Source organism: Gopherus flavomarginatus, chromosome 6 (assembly GCF_025201925.1).
Source record: "Gopherus flavomarginatus isolate rGopFla2 chromosome 6, rGopFla2.mat.asm, whole genome shotgun sequence".
NCBI lineage: Eukaryota > Metazoa > Chordata > Testudines > Testudinidae > Gopherus > Gopherus flavomarginatus.
Genome location: NC_066622.1, coordinates 39,152,085 through 39,174,155, shown reverse-complemented (window position 1 = coordinate 39,174,155; position 22,071 = coordinate 39,152,085). Strand labels below are relative to the sequence as shown.

Here is a 22,071-nt window from a genome sequence, read left to right as displayed (position 1 = left end):
CATTATCCCTCCCTACGATGAGGCTTGGGGGAGAAATAGGAAAGGTGGGGATGGACTTTAGGGTCAGAAGGGACCAATATGATCATCTAGTCTGACCTCCTGCACAAAGCAGGCCACAGAACCCTACCAATCCACTTCTATAACAAACCCCTAACCTATGTCCGAGTTACTGAAGTCTTCAAATTGTGGTTTGAAGACCTCAAGGTGCAGAGAATCCACCAACAAGTGACCCATTCCCCACGCTGCAGAGGAAGGCAAAAAACCTCCAGGGCCTCTGCCAATCTGCCCCGGAGGAAAATTCCTTCCCGACCCCAAATATGGCAATCAGCTAAACCCTGAGCATGTGGGCCAGCCAGCACTCAGGAAAGAATTCTCTGCAGTAACTCAGATCCCATCCCATCCAACATCCTATCACAGACCACTGGGCATACTTATCTGCTGATAATCAAAGATCAATTGCCAAAATTAAGCTATCCCATCATACCATCCCTTCCATAAACTTATCAAGCTTAGTCTTAAAGTCAGATATGTCTTTTGCCCCCACTACTCCCCTTGGAAGGCTGTTCCAGAACTTCACTCCTCTAATGGTTAGAAACCTTCGTCTAATTTCAAGTCTAAACTTCCTAGTGTCCAGTTTATACCCATTTGTTCTTGTGTCTACACTGGTACTAAGCTTAAATAATTCCTCTCCCTCCCTAATATTAATCCCTCTGATATATTTATAAAGAGCAAGCATATCCCCCCTCAGCCTTGGGAGCATCCGCTAGATAACAGCCCTACACAATTTCCATAGGAAACTCCTGTGGAAGTTAAATTCTGCTCCTTTAAGTGTCTGCACCTGCTCCACTCCTTCTACCCCTCTTGGGCAGAGAGGTAATGCACAGCCATAAATGGTGAGAAATTGGTAGATAGCATGGCTCCAGAATGAGCCTTGCTGTCAAGCAGGATTTATGGGGGATGGGGAACTATGAGGAGCAAGAAACAGCAGCACAGAGACTGGGCCTGAGACTATTAGGCTATCCAGACAGAGGAAAGCCATGCCTCATGCCCCTCTGTGTACCCTCAACCCCTTCTCACACTGTGAAGATGATCCCCTCTGGGCAGGGGATATTTTGGCCCATTGTATTTAAAATTCCTTTTCTTAAGTAATTCACATGAAAATCTATCCAGCACTGACAACAACAAGAAATGTTTGGTTCTTCTAGTTTTACAGAGGAAATTCACCATTTTTGTTCGAGCCGAGCACAAATCTTTACAGTACCACCCAGACTAATAACATAAGAGCACTACACAGGCTATAGTATACTTCCATTTCAGTACACCCAGGATTAAGATTAATACTAAATTCTTCACTTCACTTCTCTTCTCAACTCCTTTTTGCACAGGATCAGAGGTACCCATGATTCTTCGCCGCTCCTTCCAGTCTATGATATGGGTTCATAGGTCTTGGAGTTCCAGTCTATTCTCCTCAGACTTCTCTTGATAAAGTCTTTCCAGCATATCCTTGGTCCTCCATGTCTGTTCTTGCTGTCTTCTTCCGCCCACTTTGTTGGTCATTCTTCTCCCATCCTTATCACACGTCCAGCTCACCTCAAATGTGTGCTCACCAGCCTATCATTGACAGTCCCAATTTCATCTCTCCCACCGCTCAATTTCTTTTACGTGCACTATTTACTCTCTGCTTGTCTGCCACTCTCCTTGATATATTATTTTCTACTCCCTGAATCTTCTTTTCTTCCATCGCCTTAAGACCAACTGTTTCCAAACGATAGCGTAAGCAGGGACAAACACACACAGCATACACTTTTCTTTTCAGTTTGTTACTTAATTGGCAGTCCAACAGTCCTCTTGCCGCCTTTTTCATTGCCACCCATGTTCAATTTCAGTTCTCCAGATCGCTCTCTGATGGCACTAAGAATACTTCGCAAGCAAACAAATTCATTCTTCTGATTCAGCTTCTTTCCTGAAACTTCAATCAACAGGTCTTCTACCACCTTCCCTACTTGCATAACTTCAGTTTTTGTGTGTCTCTGCCTTTAAACCATGATTTTTAAAAACACAGATGCCCATTTTGATATCATATTTAGCAAATCCTCTTTTCAGCCATCAAGGCCAGATTGTCAGCATACATTTGTTTTCTTTGCATCTCCACAGGCTCGGTTCTCCTACAAATTAACTCTGTAACTAAGATGAAGAGAAGTTGACTGAGCACATTGCCTTGTCACAATGCCACTGTTACCTCAAAACCCTCCAAAATTCCGTGTATTGGTACCTACCACCTTAGCTCTCAAACCTTGATACAGTTCCTCAATCATCTCTACTTGTAGTCCCCTCCCATCCATCTCAATACTCCCATGGAACCTGCTTTTGCAAGATCAATTAATGTTACATAGAAGTTATGCCCTCCATTTATCATTCTATCAAATTTCTGTCTTATGGCAAATATTAGTACTCCTTCACTTCCTAAAGCCATATTGTTCCTCTCCTATATTCTCCTCCTGCTTGAACCTCAACCTTGGCCTTCAAAACTCTCTTAAGGATTTTCAGAGGCTGACTTCTTATGGTGATGCCCTGATAGGCATTTGGATTATTTGTACCACCCTTTCCCTTCTAAAGAAGCATAATCAGTCCCATTCTCCAGTCAACTGGTATCCTAGCTTGATCCCAGCAAACACACAGTAATCTGTGACACTGCTTTATTTCAATATCTCCAACTGCTTGATCTTATTAACAGTATCTTGTCTTTGGCAGCTGCCTTACCATTCTTCATTTTATTCAGTGCTCCTTCTATCTCCTCTACAGAGATCAGTACCCCCAAATCTGTCACTAGTGCTTGCACTCACAACTCTGTTGTTTTAACAATCTTTGGAAATACTTTTTCTTTTTAGGTTTAGTCACTGCATAATTCCCATTCTTCACACAAAGATTTCTTCAGATCTTGATTAACACTAAGTTTTAGCAACTTTAAATTAAACCTATGGCGAAAAAACAAACAAACAAAAAACTATTTAACCATATAAATCTCTTAGATTCCACTGGTATGATGACTGTTCATATATTTGATCTGAATACAAGATTAGCTTAATTGATATTAGTACAGGGAATGCATCAAACTCCTTCACATTACTATTATCTAATTTTAAATACACATTTTGAAAAAACTGCATTGACAATATATGTGTGCAACTTAAAACACTTCCAGTTATGAGACTAGAAAGAAAACAGCTTGTTATTCTCATTACTGGTAACTCAAAGTTGTTTCAAAATTTGGAAACGTAAATTTCACTTTATTTGTAAAGTTTAGTAGCACAAGGAGAAGCATCTTATACAGGAAATAGCTGTTTTGTTGTTGCTTACAAGCAATGTTTACACTAATAGTATGAAAATTATTCTAGTAACTTGCACGAAAACAGTATTCAATGAATATTGTGTTTATTTCTTTTTTTTTATTATTTTTATTTTCTACTCCCATTTAAATTATGTTTTGGAAAACTGCTCTATTCTTGTTTAGATATTTCATGCTCTGGCCAAAGGGGCCATCAGAATTGCTTCAATGTCTGAAGATAATTGTATTTCACCAAAATGAAGTAGTTCTGTGTATCTAGACTTCTTAAACTAGTAAGGAGATGCATCTTCAGAGGTCAAACATTAAGCCAGAAAAATATCAGAGGTAATTGCTGGCTACCTTTGAAAGCTAAAGATTTGTAATACATAGGCTATGAATGACACTATTTAATTGACCAAGGACAAAATCCCTCAGTGTCTCCAAGCCTCTCCAGCCCTTCCAAAATCATTATGGACCAAATCCTCAGCTGGTATCAGTGTAGCATCACTGACTACAATGGAGCAACTCTGATTTACCCAAGCTGAGAATCTTGCCCTGTTGTGTGTAAATTTCAGTGACAGAAATTCTGCTAAAATTATACATTGCTCAAATCTTCACTCCTTTTTCCCAGTGCTTAAAAACAGACATTGTTTCCCATGTTTCTCCCCAGTGAATCATAACCAAGGCTCCAGTGCTTACCAAGCATCATGTGCTCAGATGGATGTCATACCAAAACCACACACATCCTGACTGTTAGATGAAAGTCTGCTTCAATTTGGTTCTAAATAATGTTTGCTAATTGAAAGCAATGTTTCAGTCCTGTGCATTAAGCAGTTCAAAGGTAGTTACCTCACGTTGTTCTCAACGATTTTTGAGTTGTATAACCTTTAAACGCTGCTGCTCTGTGTACTGGCACAGAACTGTGGTAATTCACACCCATCCTAGAGGAAAAGACTAACTCTGCCAACTGTTTAAGGAAAAGGGAAAAGAGAGGCCCAGTGAAGGGGACAGCCTTACACTGACTTCCAGCATGCAGTTTCTTAAGGAATGGGTGCCAAAATGTTACTGTATCTCCAACTGGAGAAATCACAAATGTCCCAGAATCCCTTTGGCAGAAAAAGTTTTTACTTGAAATGGTTGTACTATAAAAGTATATGGCACACAAAGAAAAAACAAGTTTCCACTTACACAGCTTTTTAATTTACTTTCCAAGATGTTCTTTCTTATACACGCACTATGCATTCTATGGCTAAAAGTAAATCAATGTCTATACCTTGACACAAGACTCAAACATTATATTAATGTTTTGACAGGAAGTTTCAACGTCTTTCTTTGATAGTCAAATTGCTAACATAGAGGGATTGCCATTAAAGAGCCAGCATTTACTACCAGTTACAACAGTCACATGACATTACCACTGTTAGAAAAGAGAAACTATTGTAACTCTGTAATGCTGCACAAATTTTGACATTTCAATGGTTCCTGCTGCACACACAATCTTTTGAGGGTTGAAAGAACCCAACTGCTTCTGTTGTACATTATTTAAGGAATTCTGATCAGCTGGTAGAAAATATCTTTCCACAGTGTTATTAATGCAGCTTGTATTCCCCCACCCTCTGCAAAATATACCTATTTACATACTTCACCTAAAACATAGCCAGGTGAGGAAAGGAGCACCTCGGTGCCATTTCACTAATGAGTAAAACTGGGGGGGGGGAGTGTAACATTACCCTCGCTAATTAAGAGCCTTTAATTAAAAGAAAATGAGATAAATTGCATTTTAAATGCCAACCTAATTATCAGACGTACCACTATAATCAGCTAATCTAAGCAAACATTCTTTGTGTCGGAATATAAAAATACAGCCAGGTCTACTTTGAATGGCTAGTGCCCATACACATTCCTGTTTTCCCTATCATGCTGCAAAGATTTTTTCCCCCTTAATTCTGAATATCTTTATTCTTACCTGTCATTTCATTTCACAGCTTAGTAGTCAACCCTAAAAAGCAGGCAATTTACAGCAGTCTAGGAATTTGTGTTTTTTTGAAAGGATCACTACCCCACAGAATCTGAACATCAGATTGGTTTTCAGAGAAGGGTATAGATTGTCTCATTTTATTTTGTTAGTGAACAATGTAATTTTTGATGTATATTCTTCCCTTGGGGGGAAAATGCAAATCCTGTTCTGTACTGCTCAATGCATCTAACCTGAAACTAACTAACTACTGATCTTCCACAACCATTTTCTTGTAGTACCACTGTGGCAGTTGTGCCTCTTGCCACATTTTCAGAGAGTGAGTTTATACTGGTGTACTCTTCCAGAAGTACAATTTGTGGCTCAAATGGATACTAAGATGGACTTTAATCGTAGCCAGCAAATTTTCCATTTCTTCTCCAATTCAAAACCATTTATAAGGAAAGAGGCAGGTGGCTCATTTTCGTTTGTAGCATCAGGCTGGAAACACCACTCAGTAAAAGGCACCTAGGATTTTTAGGGGTTTGCCAGAACTTTGTCCAGCAGTCAATAATTAAATGTTACTTTTCCAGACTAGAACTTTGATTATGTTAGACTGCTAATCAGATTTTTCCTATCTTGAATGTCTCATTCACTTTGGAGATTTGACCATTACATTAGTGAACTGAGCCAAAAACAAAATATGGAATACAAAAGAGATGAGGCTAAAGGTAAGGATTAATGAAAGTTTGTGGAAGATGGATATGTCCTTTTTACTGAATCAGTATTTTATAGTTTCTACCCTCTATTACTTGTACTTTACACAGTTTTCCTGTATTGTTGCCACTGGATGTCATTTTAGTGAATAGTGCATCTCTATGTAAATATGGAGTGTGAAAATACTGAGACGCGCGTGTGTTTTCTGTCATGTATTTTCATATTACTTAGACATGCTCTAATGCAGCAACTATTTCAGTTTATTTTTATCTATTCATTGAAACAACCAGCTCATTAGCTGTTTGGAATTATGATGTCCGATTGGATACTTAGATGCAAACCTAATCTCCCTTGGGAATAATTTTACAACAAAAATAGGAGAGATTACAATGAGTTGTAAAAAAACAGTAAAGAGACTGTCAAATGGTGGCAATCTGTGCCATAAGAAAACACTCAGGAGGAATGAGGAGCTATCTATTCATGGTGAGTTACTATTCATAAAGAAAGTATGTAAGAAATGCAGAATGCACAGAAGCTGAAATACAAATCTAAGGTACAATAAATCAATAGAGACAATTCTGGATCCGAACTCCAGTTTCTCCATAGGAAATATTGTTTCTTTTGGGCCTGATCCTCTTCAGTAAGTGCTGGTAGACTGACAAAGGTTTTAAATGGATGCTTTGCTACATGTACTAACATTCCCATATACAGTAAGTAAAGCACAATGTCTCACTAGCTGATTAAATTATTTTGCTTTCTGTTGATTCTTGTAGAGCGTGGTTAGAGATTCTCTAGGACATATACATATCCACACACCATAACATTACAGTATTACGCCAAAATGAATTTATTTGGAAGGAGCTTCAGAAATAATGAGCGCTACCAGGTTTGCTGAAGTAACTGCAATTAAAAAGTCTATCTTGACAGAGAGTCTATCTGGAAAGGAAGCTCCCAGTCTACTCATTCAAAAGGTAACGGAAGAGTTTGCAAGAGGATTTAGTTTTAGGCCTTGGATAGAATTTTATGTTGTAGGGGTGTACTGCCCGCTTTCCACTATAAAAAGGGGACCAAAAAGCAGCTCCGGTTTGAATCTTCATCACTTCCTTAACCATGAATGGTACCATTGCATGGCATTTCAGTATCATCACATCAGTGAAGAAAAGTGTCTGAATACAGTAGGTCATTGTGACAGTTGCAGATGGCTTCCTGAAATGTAGCACCTCTCCAGGAGAGCACCCATGCCCATAAGCCTGTTAGTTAGACTGCATCCAGATGGAAGTCAAAAGTTGGCCATGACTTTCATCTCTCTGAGCCAGGAGAATTAATATTAAGCCTTGAAGAAACTTGTGCCAATCTCTGGCCAACCACAATGAAGAGAAACACTTCCTGGTCATCTATCCTGAGACATCACACAAGTGGTTTCCTTATCTTAATTTGTTGTGAAATGGTCTGTAACTGAGGGCCCATTTCTGGAAAAAAGCTAAAATTTGGTCTGGTTCTGCATCCTCTCCACTGCTTTAAGCTATTGTTCGAAGGATGGTAGCACCTGCAGTTTGTCCCGAGTGTGTGCAGTAAACTAGAAAAATGTACAAGGCAAGATTTTCTGCAAGGTGGAAAGTCCAAAAAACAGAGGCCAGAACATTTCAAAAGCATCAAGAGGTAAATAAAACAAACATCTGAAGAGAAAGGAAGCTATATACTCTGTCTTTACAAGAGATGCATCAGCTGCATTCATGTTTGAATACTACAGAAGAGCTATTTTTAAAAGGTAGTTAAAAATTACATATATTCAAACAGAATTCTTCTGTTCAAAATCTATATAAGCACTGGAGGCAGTAAGCATAGACATGAAGTTACTGGAGCGGACTGAGAGCCAAGAGAATTTGGTTCCATTTTGGGCTCAGAGGCAAACAATATGACAATCACCATAATATCCAGCTGCCATAGACTTCTGAACAGATGCTGTTGGAGGCACTCAACAATTAGTGCCCTGCCTGAGACAACATAAGCTTAGAGGCAGTGCACTAGTTGCCAGGATGGCTGTGCTCAAGTGATGGCTTCCTGAGCACATGCCAGACTTGTACATGTATGAGGGTGCTCAACAAAATGTCCTCCCAATGGGCAAGTCACTTACTCGCTCTGTTCCTCAGTTTCTCCATGTATAAAATTATACCAGCCTCCTAGGTATGTAGTGAGGTTTAATTCATTAATGTTTCTAACGTGCTTTGGATGGCTTGGCAAGAATGACCTATAGAAGGACAAAGTATTCTAAAGAAGGATGGGGATGAAGTTTTGCCTGAAATCTTTAGTTATCACATGAATCGTAGGGCTGGAAGGGACCTCGAGAGTTCATCTACTTCAGTCCCCTGCATTCACGGCAGGACTAAGTATTATCTAGACCATCCCTGACAGGTGTGTGTCTAACTCTACAAGGGAAGAAAATCTGAATGTTCTAGTGGCACGCAGGAAGAGTAACGAGAGGCAGAACAGCAATTAGAAGCTCTGAGGGGTACTGGCGTGTTCCCCAGGAACAGCTGTAAAATGATTCATCTGTACACAAATGCAATGCCTCACAAATACCTTCGGCAGGTATTTCCTCTTGCATTCTACCAGTCATGTGCTGGATTATGGGCAGTCTTTCATAATTCAGCCATGTTAAAATCCTTTTGAAGTCTTACTCTTGGCTTATGCAACAGACGTTTTACCCCAAGTCACTGGAAATTATTGTAAAACAACTTATGATCACACAGAGAAAACTGTTGGCCAATCCAAGGAAGCAAGTTTACATATAAAATACACACAGCAGTGCTGTATCTGATTGCAGTAAAATTAGCTGCATAAGTTTGAGTTCCGCATTGCCAAGACAGGAGGCATGTTAATCTGTTCTAGAGGTGCTGTGGTAAGCTGCTGTTGATGAAGCCGGAGAGTGGAATTCTGTACTATGCAGTTAATGGACAACAAAAACAGTGATTATTTCTCTCATTAATATTTTCCTAGGCTATGTCTATACTAGCACCTTTGTCAGTATAATTTATGTCACTCAGGGGTGTGAAAAAAACCAACCCCATACCAATATAAAAGTCTGACTGATAGAAGCACCCGGTGTGGACAAAGCTATTTCGGTGGGGGAGACTCTCCTGCTGACACAGCTACCTCCACTCGTGGAGGAGGTTTAATTGTGTTGATGGGAGACTTCTCTCCCGTCAGCATAGAGCAGCTACACAAGCGCGCTTGCATCGGTACAGCTGCGCCGCTGTAAGCTCGCTAGTGTAGACATAGCCTTAGTTATGCTAGTTTGATCTAAAATTTCTCTAACGTAGCCATTGTTAACCCTCACACAACCACTCATACAAATGTAATGCACCGAGATAGTGAGTTTGCTCTACTCAAGTTTATGGGCCCACTCTCTTAGCAGACAGAATGCCTTTTCAAGTCTATGGCAGTTTATTCAGTTCTTAAGCAGGTAAAACACTGCAGGACTAAGCCCTTTTTTGTCCCTATCTTTGTGGAAACATATATTATGGAAGGTCAAAAGGTAACAACAAACAGGACTTGGCAAATTTATTAAACAAGAACTTGATCATGAATAGGAAAGCAGGTGTATGAAAACCATGGCCATTAACTGCCTTTGAAGTACTAAATCTGGTAAAACTGTGCAAAATTTATTGGCGGTAGATTATAGCGATTCTTATCTCCACCTAAAACTGACAGTTCTTACAACACAGAAAAATAGCTCTGAACTATCCAGTTCTTAGCAGGTACAATCTCTATTCACCAGATGTGCGAGTAGCAGTAGTTGGTGTGAACAAGAGACAGCTCAGAAAGTATGCATGCCTTTTGGACAGAGATTTAAAAGATAGCCCTAAAAGAACAGGCTATATCCTAAAATGTATTTTTAAAAGCAACTGGTTCTGTAGCCTACGAGCTCTCTCTGGCCATTTCATAAAATAAAGAATAAGCTTTTCCTAAAATGTGATAAAATCTGTTCAATATTAAGACCACACATTTATTCCAAAACTAGAAACTGAAGGACTGTATGTATCACACTGATATAGAACCAAACACGAGAGTAAAAGATTCTTTTTTACCTCATATACTAGGCTAATTGTTATATGTGACTTCCAATGAAAACTGAATTACTGAAGGACTATGGAAACATTCAGTAACACAAAAAGGCTTTGTCTGGATTTTGTAAGACTCTCCACAGCAATGATGTAAGTAAACATTGAAAAAGAAAAAGCAATTTGGTCACCATACTCATACCTGCAGTAGCCACACTGGCAGAGTATTCTGTGTTTAGTGCTCACGTGGCGTAGTAGCAAAGGGTGTCTCAACCCCACAACAAATGTCTTAATAGAGAAACCTCTGAGTTTCATAAACTTCTTGGTTAGAATAAGCAGCAAAGAGTCCTGTGGCATCTTATAGACTAAGGGTATGTCTACATCTACAATTTTGCAGCGCTGGTTGTTACAGCTGTATTAGTACAGCTGTATAGGGCCAGCGCTGCAGGGTGGCCACACTTACAGCAACCAGCGCTGCAAGTGGTGTTAGATGTGGCCACACTGCAGCGCTGCTGGGCGGCTTCAAGAGGGGTTCGGGGAACGCGACAGCAAACCGGGGAAGGAGACCAGCTTCGCCGCGGTTTGCTCTCGCATTCCCCGAACCACCCTGCAAACCGCAGGGAAGGAGACCTGCTTGCTCGGGGGTTCGGGGAACGCGAGAGCAAACCGGGGAAGGAGACCAGCTTCGCCGCGGTTTGCTCTCGCGTTCCCCGAACCCCCCTGCAAACCGCAGGGAAGGAGACCTGCTTGCTCGGGGGTTCGGGGAACGCGAGAGCAAACCGGGGAAGGAGACCAGCTTCGCCGCGGTTTGCTCTCGCGTTCCCCGAACCCCCCGGCAAACCGCAGGGAAGGAGACCTGCTTGCTCGGGGGTTCGGGGAACGCGAGAGCAAACCGGGGAAGGAGACCAGCTTCGCCGCGGTTTGCTCTCGCGTTCCCCGAACCCCCCTGCAAAACCGCAGGGAAGGAGACCTGCTTGCACGGGGGTTCGGGGAACGGGAGAGCAAACCGCAGGGAAGGAGACCTGCTTGCTCGGGGGTTCGGGGAACGCGAGAGCAAACCGGGGAAGGAGACCAGCTTGATTACCAGAGGCTTCCTCAGGTATGCTGGGATACCTGCTTATTCCACGGAGGTCAAGAAAAGCGCTGGTAAGTGTCTACACTTGATCACCAGTGCTGGATCACCAGCGCTGGATCCTCTACACCCGAGACAAAACGGGAGTACAGCCAGCGCTGCAAACAGGGAGTTGCAGCGCTGGTGATGCCCTGCAGATGTGTACACCTCCTAAGTTGCAGCGCTGTAACCCCCTCACCAGCGCTGCAACTTTGTGATGTAGACAAGCCCTAACAGACGTATTGGAGCATGAGCTTTCGTGGGTGAATACCCACTTCGTCGGATGTATTCACCCACGAAAGCTCATGCTCCAATAGGTCTGTAAGTCTATAAGGTGCCACAGGACACTGCTGCTTTTACAGATCCAGACTAACACAGCTACCCCTCTGATACTTGGTCAGAATAGCAGAACTCCAGCAAAAACAAAAAAAGTGTTTATTAAGTGATCAATTTCTTTTCATTGCTTGGATTTTAGTTTTGAGTAAAATACGATAATCCAGATGAATGCTGAAAACGTTTTTGACTGGCAGCCTGTGACAATATGATTCAGGAAGTTTCATGCCTTATCACTACTAATAATAAAACAAACAAGCAATCAGTTGTGCACATACAACTTACACATTCAGGCTATGGACACAGTTTCTACAGACTGACTCCAAGGGCAGGATTGTGGCAGGAACCCACGAATTAACTTTAACTTCACTTTAATATTTGACTCGTCCATTACTAACAGTAACCGTACATCTGTACCACATTAAAGAATACCTGAAGCAATCATTAATGTGTGTTCCGTTTTCTCATTTTTGAGACTTTCCCCAGACAGTTTAGGAAAAGTTTTTATCAAGGTACACAGAGTTAATCACACATATCCCATTTATCACAGGTATTCTGCACTCAACTCCCAAACCAATGCAAGCTAACACAGCTACTCAATAGCTAATGAAACAGGCAAGCATAATCCAATTCCTGAATATTATTTCTGAATAATAAGCAAATTTGGTATGCAGGAATGCAAGTTTCCTATGCATATAATAGTGTCTGCTGCATTTAGAAACTATAATTTACATGAGGGAATGAGAGGACTCTAAGTAGCAGAATTCACTTACAGCACAGTAGGAAATACACATGACGGTTCAATTTCTATCAAGTAGTATGGGAGCTGGTATCTCTCTAAACTATTCTGCACTGAGGCAACTAGAAAGAACAGAACTCAAGCAAAATTTCCACTGAGGAAACGGATCAAATAATTGGAGGTCAGAACCTGTAGATTTCAATTGTTGCAAAGTCCTTTTATTTCCTTTGTAATTTTCTTTAAGGATAAATATACTAAACTAAAAACATACCCACTCCCTTTGGAGGAAATGTTGGCAAAATAATGGCTCAAAAGAAAAGCACAGTATACTCCTAAATCAGCAACCTCTTTCAGATTACTGTCTGCAGACTGTCACATGATAATCGTGAATGGCACTAACATGTCAGGCTTAACCTGAAACTGTTACTTCCAATTAATTAACGAAACAATGGCCTCTGTATACATTAACCCTTATAACACCAGATGGACTAGTTAACAACTGAATGCTGCAGTTACTGCCCTGGCCTCTCTGTAAAGCAAACTACAGTGTTAGTAATATGGGTCTGTTGTGCAGTTGGGAAAGAAGTCACTATTGGCCCTCCTGAGCAACTAATCGACTCTCTACCTCTGCAGAGCACTTGCTGCCTTACGGCTTAAATTAAGTACAGCTGAAAATATGGGGTTGCCATCTGGTTTGAAAAAGCAAGGATCAGGGAATAAAATGAAAGGGTTTTTTGGTACTAACCTCACTTTAATCATTGCCAAAGAGCATGAAGACAGCCCAGCGTCCTCCCACAAGAAAGCCTTGGGCCTCTCAAACTTGGCAGCAGTCTCTTGCACAAAAAAGCTGGGCAGGCAGAGGCCTTGTCAGAATAAGAGTCCTCCCAGGATAGCTGTGGTGCAAGGTACATAGGTCTGCCCACATGTTGAAAATAAAACATTCCCTACACAGTTCTTGGGAAAGTTTAACACATTACTGGAGGATTCATTTACAATTAAGTTCTTGCATTATTATTAAATGCATCAACACAAATGTGCTTCATAGACAAAAGATAGGTATGTTTTTGTTATTAGGAGGCACTAGGTTTGTTTAAACTTGTTTATACATTTTTTTTTTAAAAGGAATACAAAGGGTAGGAAGTTCATTAGTGAAGTTCACTGCAGGAACCATCCTGGCTTCTGAAGAAACAAAACAGCAGACTTCAAGGCATTATTATTCAGGAAACTGGCTCTCAGGTTTCTAAAGGGTGGCCAGATAAGACATGTAAAAAAATCTCAGCTTTCCTCCCGAAGTTAATGTTCTTTGGAAACGTCAAAAATAGGACTAGTAGGGCTAGAAGTAATAGATTAAATTGCCCTCTGTGTATGTTGATTTTCTCTCAATTTCTGAGTATCTAGTTTCAGATTAGATACTAAAGGGGGCGGGGGGACATTCATTGCTGGAAATGCTTGAAAGTGGTTATCAGAATTGTAAAGATGGATCATGGACTCTTAGCAACAGCCAAAGCAACACTTTTCTTTCACCTTTCAGCACTAAGAAATAATACCATTTCTTGGAAATCAGCACTTACTAATTTGGAAGGAATGAGTTAAAGCCAGTTAGCATGTTTTTGTAGCAGATTACAGTATGAGAGGAAAATGAAAGGAGATTGTCCAGTCCAGCATTTTTAGTCTAGGGAGAAAAATTTACTTATTCAACAAGTTAATGTAAGTTTTTATTCCAAATCCTGCCCTTAAAGAGTCATTGTCTATAGCAACCGTGTCCATAACATTCTAATTCTCAAGAGTGCAACCTTCTAGTAAATGGTGCATCTGTCAAACAGCAGGAAACATCTGGAAAAATGGTTAAATGAAAATAAGAGAAACAAATATGCAAAACCTTTGTGTTTTCATATTCTTATAATATACATCTAGAGTATGTTTTTGAATGTGTACTGGTTCTTTCCTTGCCTCTTGGTTAGCTATCAGGCTCTGGTATAATTGGTGGCTCTAAAATTCACCACAATGTGGATATGGGATAACTTCTCCAATGCTAGGAGCCAGAAGACCCTGAGTTCTATTCCCAACCTTAGCACAGACTTCCCTGGCACCATAAGAAAGTCAATTATTTTTTGTATTTGTGTTTGCTCATGTGTACCAAGGGAATACTACTTCCCTACTTCACCAGGCAGTTGTGAGACAAAGCACTAATGTCTGGACAATGTTTTGTGCTCTGGGAGGCACTCCAGGGGTGGAAGGTACCACCAAATAAAAAGCAACCTATGGAGTTGGGTAACAAACCCATTCTGCTTACAAGTGAACAGACAAACTGACTAATCATTGCCTATAATATCAGGGAGTAAAGGTTTGTGGTACACAGACCAGGTTTGAAAGGATCAAGTCTCTGGCTCAATCAGGATTTTGAATCATGACATAAGGCGGACCAAATTGTGGTCCCGATTCAGGAAAGAATCCTGCTCAGGAAGCACATAAGCCTATGCTTGATTGATTTCCTAAATACAGGTGAACTAAGCATGTTCTTAAATGCTTTCCTGAGCTTCTGTGAGGTTCCATTAGTGACATGATTGCTGATCAAACATGCTAGACCACATGCTGGGCCTTTTGCTACTAAGGGCTGGTCCACACTAGGGGGGGGAAATCGATCTTAGATACGCAACTTCAGCTACGTGAATAACGTAGCTGAAGTCGAATATCTAAGATCGGATTACTCACCCGTCCACACCGCGCGGGATCGATGTTCGCGGCTCTCCGTGTCGATTCTGGAACTCCATTGGGGTTGATGGAGTTCCGGAATCGATATAAGCGCGCTCAGGAATCGATATATCACATCTAGATTAGACGCGATATATCGATCCCCGAGCAATCGATTTTAACCTGCCGATACGGCGGGTAGTCTGGACGTGGCCTTAGAGTCACAATACCACAGTTAAGGTGGACTGGTTATTTATTCATTAAATGTTAATCTGCATTTCTTGGCAGCAGTTTGGGATGAAGAGTTTTGGGAAGAGATTGAAAGGGCATTAGAAGTCATGAAAAATAAAGCTGGTTTATGGGTTTTACATGCATTCGGCAGAAGTAAAGTGAGGGGAAGCAGGTTAGGTTTCAAATCGCTCTGTTCCTCACATGTAGTCTTTTCAACAAATTGGTGCCTCTTTAAAAGCTTGAACCAGTTCTAATCAGTAAGACCTGTGCTGGAAAAGTTCCATTGACAGCCCAGAGAATTTTAGATCCGAGAGGATCCCTTTGAAAATGCTGAGTTGGGCTCTAAGACACTTGAAAAAGCAGCCTCACAGTCAGAAGGAAATTCTGGTAACTCTGGATTGCTTTTTTTACATTCTGGTTAATCACCCTAAAATAACAATCTAAAAATATTTTTAAACACCAAACAAAACCCCAGAGTTCAAGGTTAGGGCTCCCCATGCCTCCCTCTTCCCATTTTAATGCTTTTCAGCTCTTTCCCAAAGGGCCCTTGGAGCTACAATGTCATCTGCATCAAAAAGACAATGGACATGCTTCTCTGTGGAGCCCCTCAATGCTTCTTTTCTGCAGGGAATAGGAATAGCTAGCGAGCAGGGTGAGGTACTTCCTTCTTTCAGGTGATCTAGCACTGCCCTGCTGTATAGAATTCAGGATCTCACTTGAATTCCTTGTTTTGAGCTACTGCCAGATAACCTGACTGGGCAAATCAGGACATCTTCAATCCAGTTTGCTTTGAGAACTGTTGAAAAGGGAGGCAAATATGCAAACCATTGTAATTTCCTACTGAGGGCTCTACAAAGAAGAGAAAATACATAGGATTACCATAGTAAGAAACCTACAGTGTCCAATGGGATCTTGCAAACTCCAGTGCAGGAATCCAAGATAGCTGTATGAACCATGTATGACACAATTCTTCTGCACTCTGATGTTTCTTGCTTTGGTCTCAAACTTAACATTTTAGAAGGTCTTTTTATGTGCAGAATATAAGAGGGAAGACCTGACCTTGGTCTTATAATAAGTCAATTCTTATGTAAAAGATTAATCTTCAAAACTGTGCTAAACAGATGCAATTTGCTGCAACAGAACTATGACATTTTCATATGCAAGTTCATTTTCACAACAATCCTAATGCTGCACATCTGAATGAATTGTGACTAAGAGGGGCAAACCGTTTAATATTTATACATATTTATCATGGTCAAGTCCCAAAATAAAATATTAAATTTTAAACTGGAGTAATCTACAGGCAGAGAGAAAATAACAGTCTCTCTCCAATATATTTTAAGATGATAAGACTCATGTACAACTTTACCAGTAAAACAAAATCTAGATGACCCTTCCAAAGATACCAATATCATCAATTAACATCTTCCCTACTGTTTGCTAAGATGGAAAACGTTTTTACAGTCACTACACTGCAATGATTTTACCCACAGTAGAATGCCAGCCACAACCATCCTCATGCTGCAAATACAGAAAAGAGCTATGCACATGAAAGTTCCTAGTAAAAGGCAGAGAAGTAAAAAAACTTGACCAGAGTCACTTTTTTCAACCTCTTTAGCTCTTGGTGCCCTGGGCATTTGCTCATTTGATTTGTTAGCTGGCAAAAACAAAAAAAAACAAAACAACAAAAAAAGCCATGAAAAGAAATTATTATCAGACTTCCCAGCTCTCTGCAAGGACTCTTAAGGCAGAAATGATGCCTGCTGGGAAAAGGCTGATGTCAGCTCTTAAGAGCTCCCTGCAAGGATAAGGAGGCCTTTGTTTTCAGCTGAACTGTGAAAATGAGAAAATGCCTCCAGCCTGACAAACAAGAAACCCACACAGCACAGGTCAGGCCTGAGACCTTTACTTAAAGGTACAACACCTCATTAGTGTTATACTTGCATCACAACAGTCAGATACATTTAAAATTAAGCAGGAGGAACCATAACAATAAACCAATTTCCCCTTAAAATACAATATAAAGAAGGTTATATTTCCCCTGCTACTCCATGGAAAGGTATGGCACTTGCAGGCCCTACATAAAATCAATTTCCTAATTACTCTCTATCAAATCACAGGGATTTAGTATAAGAAAACAGTGGCACTTTCCACATTTAGGTTTACAATGATGCGATTCTTTAAATTTTATTAGAAAATGAAGCACTTTTCAATCCAGCGAGGATTGTAATACCCATAATATGTTAGAGAATGCTTTTAGGAGTAACATAATAGAGAGAGATTTAAAGAGTAGAAGGTGTGAAAAATAAACAAAAAGATTCCAAGTTTGTCATATTTCATAGAAAAAGCTGCAAGATACTGGTGGAAGGGAATCATTTTTTCCCTTTCACCGCTACTAATTAATTTTAGCCAAACAAGCATAACAGAAAGTTTGGAGCTGTCTCATATGGAGAAGTTAAAAGGTATGATTTCTTCCAGATCATAAAGCAAGTGGCAGATAATGGTCCTAATACACCCCAATACACTGTGAAGCTGAAAAGAAGGACAGACATTTCATTCTGGAATATCATGTACTGAATTTTAAATACTCAGCTGGAAGGTCCCAGCCATGTTTCACTTCCCATGCAGCAGAAAATCAGTTCCTCTGAAAACTATAACCTTTGTTAAATTAAATCTTTGCTGGGGGGAAAGGGATTCCATTACAAATTTTACAGAACACAGTAGAGTTGCCAGGCCACTTTGACTCATTCCCGCTATCCCAGATGTTGAAATAAATATACCTGTACATACCATTCAATACTCAAAAACCTACCTACAGGTATTATTTAGTGCAAATGGGGAGTTACACCTGAGTAGGGAGAACATATCTCCAGAGTCCAGACCCATTCCAAACAAATTGCTGCCATCGAGTTTCTGCCAAACTACTTCTGCAGTCCCTGAGTGTTCAGATGGATACATTCCATCTGATGTCCAGTGATGGAAGATGCACCAGCACTCCTACTTAGGGCTAAACTCAAATTACTAACAGAAGTTCTACCCTTCATATCATATATGGTACTGCTGCAGGTCTAATCTGGTTCAGTCACATTCACTGCCATGGTATGCTCCCATGGCAAGGATGAATACATGCCTACTTCATGATTTCAGCAAACAAGTGACACAGACACACACAAGATTGGACAAGGGTTACAAAAATGGACTGCCCATCTAAAGTACTTTAGAAATACACTGTGGCTGAAATGTCTGCAGCTGATGCAGGGGGGTGTAATCTGCACCCCGCTGAACCATCTGTGGCAGCTGTGCCCAATGGGATTCTTCCTTGTGGTGGGTGGCAGTGTGTGTATCAGCCATCCTCATGGGGTTCTGCCATACGAGGGTGGCTTTATATTTACAGCATGCCCTCTACATACAGGATACCTTGGGGATGTGTTGAATTAATGAACCAGGTGCCCTGGCCAGGCCTTCTCCCAGGACAGAGCTGCACACACTAAGACTAGCCATTTCAAGGAGCCTGCAGCCCAGGTTCCACTGGCAGAAGCCTGGGAGTACATCAGACCAATTGTCTGTAGTTTAAATAGGGGTTTAACACCAACTAGGCTCAGTGAACAGTCTTCTATTTTGTGGCACAGAAAATATATATCACTTTCCCTAATTCCAAAATCTACATCTTTTTCTTTTAAATTAGTTCCAGTAGGCCTGAGCAAAACTGAAATTTTATAATCCTCTCCTCTATCTTCTTGTCTATGTTTAATACAATTAATCTTGCCATCTAGTCTTCAAAAGGACAAGTTTCCATACAACATGATATTGGCAGCAACAGCAGCTGAACATGAATTATTTGTTTTTCTAAATGAAATGCTGCCAAATTATCTTTTCCAGACCCTCCAAGCCAGTAAACTGTTACTGCCAATAATGCTCAGTACAACACTTCTTTCCCCAATATACTATGATGTCTTTAGTGATAAAGTAACAAAAACAAGCTTTTACTGCAGATGCTTAATTTTTTTTAAATCAAAACTTTGTCTAAGCCTTTTACAAAGTATTATATAATGCATTTATATTGCTAACTCAAGTTCAAACATAACCAGAGAAAGAAAGAGGGAAAATCTGGAAATCATTAGCGAAATGTAACTTTTTTGTTCATAGTGCTAAATTCAGGGAGTGTTTGTTAATTATTTTTTTTATTAGAGATATCTGAAATGTCAAGTTTTGTGACATTTGGTTCAAAGAATATTGAATATTATCTGCTAGAAATCTTTTAGATTGAAAGAGGGTACAGTGTGTGCTCTGATAGATTTTTTTCCTCTCTGAACTAGAGGGTCTTGTTAAAATATATTATTTGATTCACGCTATAGGACCACAGGGCAGACCTTATTATTATAGTATCTTATTATTGTAGGGGGAAGACATATCTTTCCTACACTAAGCCACTGAAAGAATCAGGCTGCTGGAAAGGAGTGCTATGCAGAAAAATAAGACTAAGTACAGTCGCCTTTAAGATCCATCTAAACCATGGGACTGCATGAAGGAACTAACTTTACTTTCTGGTTTCCAGAGCTTTAGCTTTGAAGCCAATTTAGGCTGCATGTGAATGTGTCAGTTCAAACTCCACCTTTTTTTATGGCCTGCACTGTATAAAGTGGCACAATATACATAACTGCTAGTTATGTTTTATTATATTTCCACCATGTCAGTTTTGAAAATTACACATTTTCCATTAAATATCATAAGTCAGGTTTCAGCGTGGTAGCCATGTTAGTCTGTATCAGCTAAAAGAACGAGGAGTACTTGTGGCATCTTAGGGCTTGTCTACATCAGAAAGTTGCAGCGCTGGTGAGGGAGTTACAGCGCTGCAACTTAGGAGGTGTACACATCTGCAGGGCATCACCAGCGCTGCAACTCCCTGTTTGCAGCGCTGGCCGTACTCCCGTTTTGTCTCGGGTGTAGAGGATCCAGCGCTGGTGATCCAGCGCTGGTAATCAAGTATAGACACTTACCAGCGCTTTTCTTGACCTCCGTGGAATAAGCAGGTATCCCAGCATACCGGAGGAAGCCTCTGGTAATCAAGCTGGTCTCCTTTCCCGGTTTACTCTCTCGTTCCCCGAACCCCCGAGCAAGCAGGTCTCCTTCCCTGCGGTTTGCAGGGTGGTTCGGGGAACGCGAGAGCAAACCGCGGCGAAGCTGGTCTCCTTTCCCGGTTTGCTCTCTCGTTCCCCGAACCCCCGAGCAAGCAGGTCTCCTTCCCTGCGGTTTGCAGGGTGGTTCGGGGAACGCGAGAGCAAACCGGGAAAGGAGACCAGCTTCGCCGCGGTTTGCTCTCGCGTTCCCCGAACAAGCAGGTCTCCTTCCCTGCGGTTTGCAGGGTGGTTCGGGGAACGCGAGAGCAAACCGCGGCGAAGCTGGTCTCCTTTCCCGGTTTGCTCTCTCGTTCCCCGAACCCCCGAACAAGCAGGTCTCCTTCCCTGCGGTTTGCAGGGGGGTTCGGGGAACGCGAGAGCAAACCGCGGCGAAGCTGGTCTCCTTTCCCGGTTTGCTCTCGCGTTCCCCGAACCCCCCTTGAAGCCGCCCAACAGCGCTGCAGTGTGGCCACATCTAACACCACTTGCAGCGCTGGTTGCTGTAAGTGTGGCCACTCTGCAGCGCTGGCCCTATACAGCTGTACTAATACAGCTGTAACAACCAGCGCTGCAAAATTTTAGATGTAGACATGGCCTCAGAGACTAACAAATTTATTTGAGCGTAAGTGGGTTTTAGCCCACAAAAACTTATGCTCAAATAAATCTGTTAGTCTCTAAGGTGCCACAAGTACTCCTTGTTCTTTTATAATAATTCAAAAATGTCTTTAAAATTCTCCATATATGTTTTGTATTGCCACAGAAACAAAGTACTTGTTTTTTTCCAAAGCTAGCACTCTCATTTGTAAGGAAGGGCTGTAAGTAGTTAAGTTAAAAAAAAAAAAAAAAAAAAGAGAGAGAGAGAGAGAAAAAGCCATGCTGCAAATGAGATGTCTTTCTCCGCTTGTGTGCATTCACTGTTTTGCATTACTTCGGTGCTGGATTCCTGATTTGTAACAAATTCCAAGACTGCAGACTGCAGGCCCAGCCTCTGACTAACACTATGGTGATTTATTTGAGGATAAATACCTCTGTCCCGGTCTTGTGACTGAACACAACACTCCAAAGCAGAGTGGAATGTAAGGAATGCAGAGGGCCATTTCAGCTGAGGCAGCAGGGAACAGTATGCAGTTATCAAGCTACCTCTGACTGCTGAAGTACTCTGATCACTTCCTCCAGTCAAGAATGAAAGGAATTCTCATGCCAACCAGAACAGCATTCCCAACAACAAGAAGAACACAGCATGAATGGCACCTGACCTTCCATCCCTCCCTCCCGACACCCCATCTCCATATATTACCTGTATGGAAAGTTTCACCTCCTAATGAAATGCACTCTCAGGGTCTGAATATGATCACATAAATAACTTCTAACAACAACTGCAGCCTGTCCAGTTGTCAGAGTGGAATCTGCTGAGCAGCTGGGCTCAGAGTCTCCTGGCCTTAGAAAAATGTGAAGCAGTTTTACCTTTTTTCTCCCCAGAGTAGAAAGATTAAGGATATGGGATGTGAAGGGAACAGGTTAAAAAGAAAGAGCTATATCTTGATATAAATATTATGATGTACACAGTCAACATAATTCCTACTACCTGAGGCTATAAAACAGTTTTAAAGTGCCATATAATCCTCTTGATGATCATACAGACCTTCTTCCCTTGATGTAAAGAACAAAGGAAGAGTCTTGCCCTAAATTCAAGGTATACTATAATTTTCAATATACAAAATTTTTTTAAGAAACAAACATTGTAATTAAAGGGACAGCAGCAGCATTCGCTTCTATTTGGCTAGGAAATAAA

The 22,071-nt window shown here is 41.0% G+C and overlaps 1 protein-coding gene across 4 annotated transcripts in view; it reads right to left on the bottom strand.

The window, feature by feature from the left end:
* Positions 1 to 22,071, bottom strand: part of VGLL4 (vestigial like family member 4) — a 146,223-nt gene that overhangs the window by 15,893 nt on the left and 108,259 nt on the right. Inside the window, exon 1 of one of the 4 annotated variants that reach the window (XM_050957899.1) lies at positions 12,986 to 13,057. The exons of the other annotated variants lie outside the window; for them this stretch is intronic. Coding sequence (XP_050813856.1) covers positions 12,986 to 12,999 — 14 coding nt within the window. The 5' untranslated portion in view covers positions 13,000 to 13,057. Of the gene's footprint in view, positions 1 to 12,985; positions 13,058 to 22,071 lie in introns of those variants that run through there. 4 annotated transcript variants of the gene reach the window in all.